The 3,053-nt window shown below is 41.3% G+C and overlaps 1 protein-coding gene across 3 annotated transcripts in view; it reads right to left on the bottom strand.

The window, feature by feature from the left end:
* The window catches only part of LOC107644292 (CRM-domain containing factor CFM3, chloroplastic/mitochondrial), a 6,931-nt gene extending 3,878 nt beyond the window's left edge, over positions 1–3,053 (bottom strand). For all 3 annotated transcript variants that reach the window (XR_002347364.1, XR_001621294.2, XM_016348133.2), the window contains exons 1-3: positions 1,963–3,053; positions 815–1,268; positions 605–735 (exon numbers count right to left, since the gene is read on the bottom strand). Coding sequence is in view for 1 of the 3 variants with exons in the window: in XM_016348133.2 (XP_016203619.1) it covers positions 605–735; positions 815–1,268; positions 1,963–2,901 (1,524 nt within the window). In the remaining 2 variants the exon portion in view is untranslated. The remainder of the gene's footprint in view (positions 1–604; positions 736–814; positions 1,269–1,962) is intronic.

The following is a 3,053-nucleotide window of genomic DNA, read 5'->3' as shown; positions in this document are numbered from 1 at the left end:
CCACATTCTTATGGATAAAAGGAAAATAATAAAATAATATATTCTTTGAGTATATAATGCCCCTAAAATTATTCTTAGGTATAATTATGTTACTAGTAAAAGTCAATGCCAAAAACGCACTACTTCACTGGAAGATCAATCTGTAAAACAATTATTGATTGGTTTGTTACTCCAATGTACTGAATAAAGCATAGCCAACAGCTTAAAGGGACACTGTTTTTTCGGTTAAAAACTTCAGAGGTCATTTTAACAACCCCCACACCGCAGCCTCACCTCCGCACGGTCTTGGTTCCAATTGAACCACCCACAAGCAACTCATGTTACCTACAGCCTGATTGACCTAATTAGAAGAACTATGACTTGACTAACAAACTCTACCAGCTAGGGCTGCCAACTAGATTAGGACAAAAAACTTATGAGCTAAATACCTAATCTACCCCTGATGTATCTTCTCCCTCAAGCCTCCTCTGTCTCACTCCCTTCTCATTCTCTAATATTTCACTTGATGTTATCAACTTTCCAACCTATTGTCAGTGTTCTGGATTAAATACAAGCACAATTATAGAATCAAATAACTGCAAATGGGAAACCACAAATAACAGACCTTTATCTCCTCAGCCATCAGTTCATTGTTTGTGTTCTGGATACCACGTTTTACAGCAATCTTTGCAATTAAACTTTTCTCCCAAAGCTTAAGAATAGCACAAGCTAGGCCTTGGTGACGTCTATTTCTCCCTTCATAATTGCCAGGAAATAATCCATATAAGTAAAAGGAAAATAAACTCAACAAAATATTACAACAGACAAATTTTACCCAAGGCAAAATGACAAGGAAGTGTCTTGGCAAGTTTCCTTAAATTGGTCATTTCCGCATTTGTTAGTCGAGAACGCATTCCAGTAGGAAGAAGCCTAAAGGGTGTTTTGTAACCTGGAACTGTAGGGGGAAGTGAATCAGCATCAACAGGAAGTATTCCTGTACCCCACCATTCAATGAAACGAGGACCTAAACTATCAAGCAGGGCATTGTACTCCGCTTCCTCCTCTGTCATGTTTTCAGGCTGTACTCGATTCCACACAATTGGCTCACTCTTCTCCGATGATGAGGCTGCATCACTGTCTTTTGTTCTCGAAGAGACATCCGGTACAAAAAAAGCATCACCTTCTTTTGCATTGTGTTGACCCCCAGATGAAGGCCCCTGGTAATTAGCACCACGATAAACCATCATAACACTACCTGCCCTCCATGTGACCAACCCTCCTGTTCGGCGCTGCACACTGCAACAAGTCAGTTGATATGCTCTTCAACGCATTAGAACAAACATCAAAGGTAAATCTCTAATGGCTATGCTTGAACAAGGATACAAGTATAAATATGTATATCAGTGATATATCGACCAAACAAGTAAATCAAATGCAAATTTTAATTTTAGAAGCGGCTCACGAAGCCCACCAAAACATGAATGACACTGAAGTAAATTATTCATGTCCTATCACATGTCAACTTCTACAACTACTTCAACATAAAAAAAAAGCTGCCATTTCTAGCATGTCTGGATTTGATATTGCATTTTCCAAAGCATGGTTTAGAAGGTGTGCATCATGTTGAATTATATTTTAACATGATCTTTAGTCCTAATCTATGATTCGCGCGCACGCGAAAAAGGGTTTATTCTTAGATAAGCAATGATCTATCCTCCTAAGCATCCTACTAAATACCAAATGCGAGAAGAGTTGAAAACTTTTTTAAGATTTCAATACATAAAAAATCTTTACTATTAAATTGTTTAGAACATTTTTGGGATGCTAGATCATTACTCTTCTCAGAGAGATCAATTCATTTGCAAACTATAAAACCAACACATCATTCCAATTGACGCTATCAGGTCACGATGATCAATCGGCGCCGAGGTCTCAACCGAAACAAAGAAATTCAAAAGCAAAAGCAGAGGCAATGAACCAAACCTCAACAATCTCATGAGCAGTCCTCATGTCCCTTGCAAGGTCCTCATGAAACTTGAGCCTCACAAGCTCCTCCTTCCTCCACCTCTCATGAATCTTCTCCATAACCTCCTTGGTGAGCCCAGCTTTAGGGACATTAACCCTCTCCCTAGTACGCATTCCTTCCCTCCTTAACCTCCTCAAAACCTCGTCCTCAAGCGTCAGCTCCGCCAAAGTTGGAGCCTTTACTCTCCTCTTATCCCTCATCCCTTTCTCCCCTCCCTCTTTAGCAGCACCCATATCTGTCTCTTCCACTTCTCTCTGCCATGGCAAAAAAACCATCTCATCATCACCAACACCATCATCTTCACGTACAATAGCATCAGGCCTAACCCATTCCCTTCTCAGAAGCTCACCAAGCCTCTCTTCTCCGGTCACCGGAAAATCATCACCAGCACCACCAATTGAGACCTCTTCTTTTCCTTCTTCATCATCATCATCATCATCATCATCTGAAGCCAATCCCAGGTTCCTCAACCGAAGAACGATCCTCTCAACCGCGTTTTGCCCCTTATCACCGTCAAAGTAACGATTTTCCGTTGTATCATGAAGTGGGTCGTTGGTGTGAGATTCGGTGACCCTTTTGGAGGAATTATTGGGGGGAGGGGTTTTTGCGAGCCATGGGGCAGAAGGGTTGCTGGTGCTGGTGCTGGTGTTGGTGTTAGGTTTTGTTGTGGAAGAAGAACGGTTATTCTGTTTTGTATGTTGTTGTTGTGAGGTTCTAAGAGAAGAGAAGGGTGTGAGTGTAAGAGTGCGGAATGGGGGTTTAGAGCCAAAGAAGAAGAGCGTTGAGGAGGAAGATGAAGAATGAGGAGAAGTGAGTGAGAGTGATGAAGGTGAACAAGTTTTGAGGTGCAATTCAGAGAGGTTAGTAGTTGCCGTCGTGGTGGCTGCGAACGCCATTTGTTTTGTATTGATAGTTCTTAATAGAGTCGCATTGTTCGTTTCGTTTTCTTCGGTTTGTGTTCGGAAGAGAAAAGTTGCAGACTTTGGAGCTGTGTAACTAAGAAGAAGAAGAAGAAGAAGAAGAAATGATGATGATGATGATGCAATGC

This window comes from Arachis ipaensis, chromosome B05 (assembly GCF_000816755.2).
Source record: "Arachis ipaensis cultivar K30076 chromosome B05, Araip1.1, whole genome shotgun sequence".
NCBI classification, from domain to species: domain Eukaryota; kingdom Viridiplantae; phylum Streptophyta; class Magnoliopsida; order Fabales; family Fabaceae; genus Arachis; species Arachis ipaensis.
Note: the sequence above shows the minus strand (reverse complement) of the source record. Positions and strands in the feature narration are given on the sequence as shown.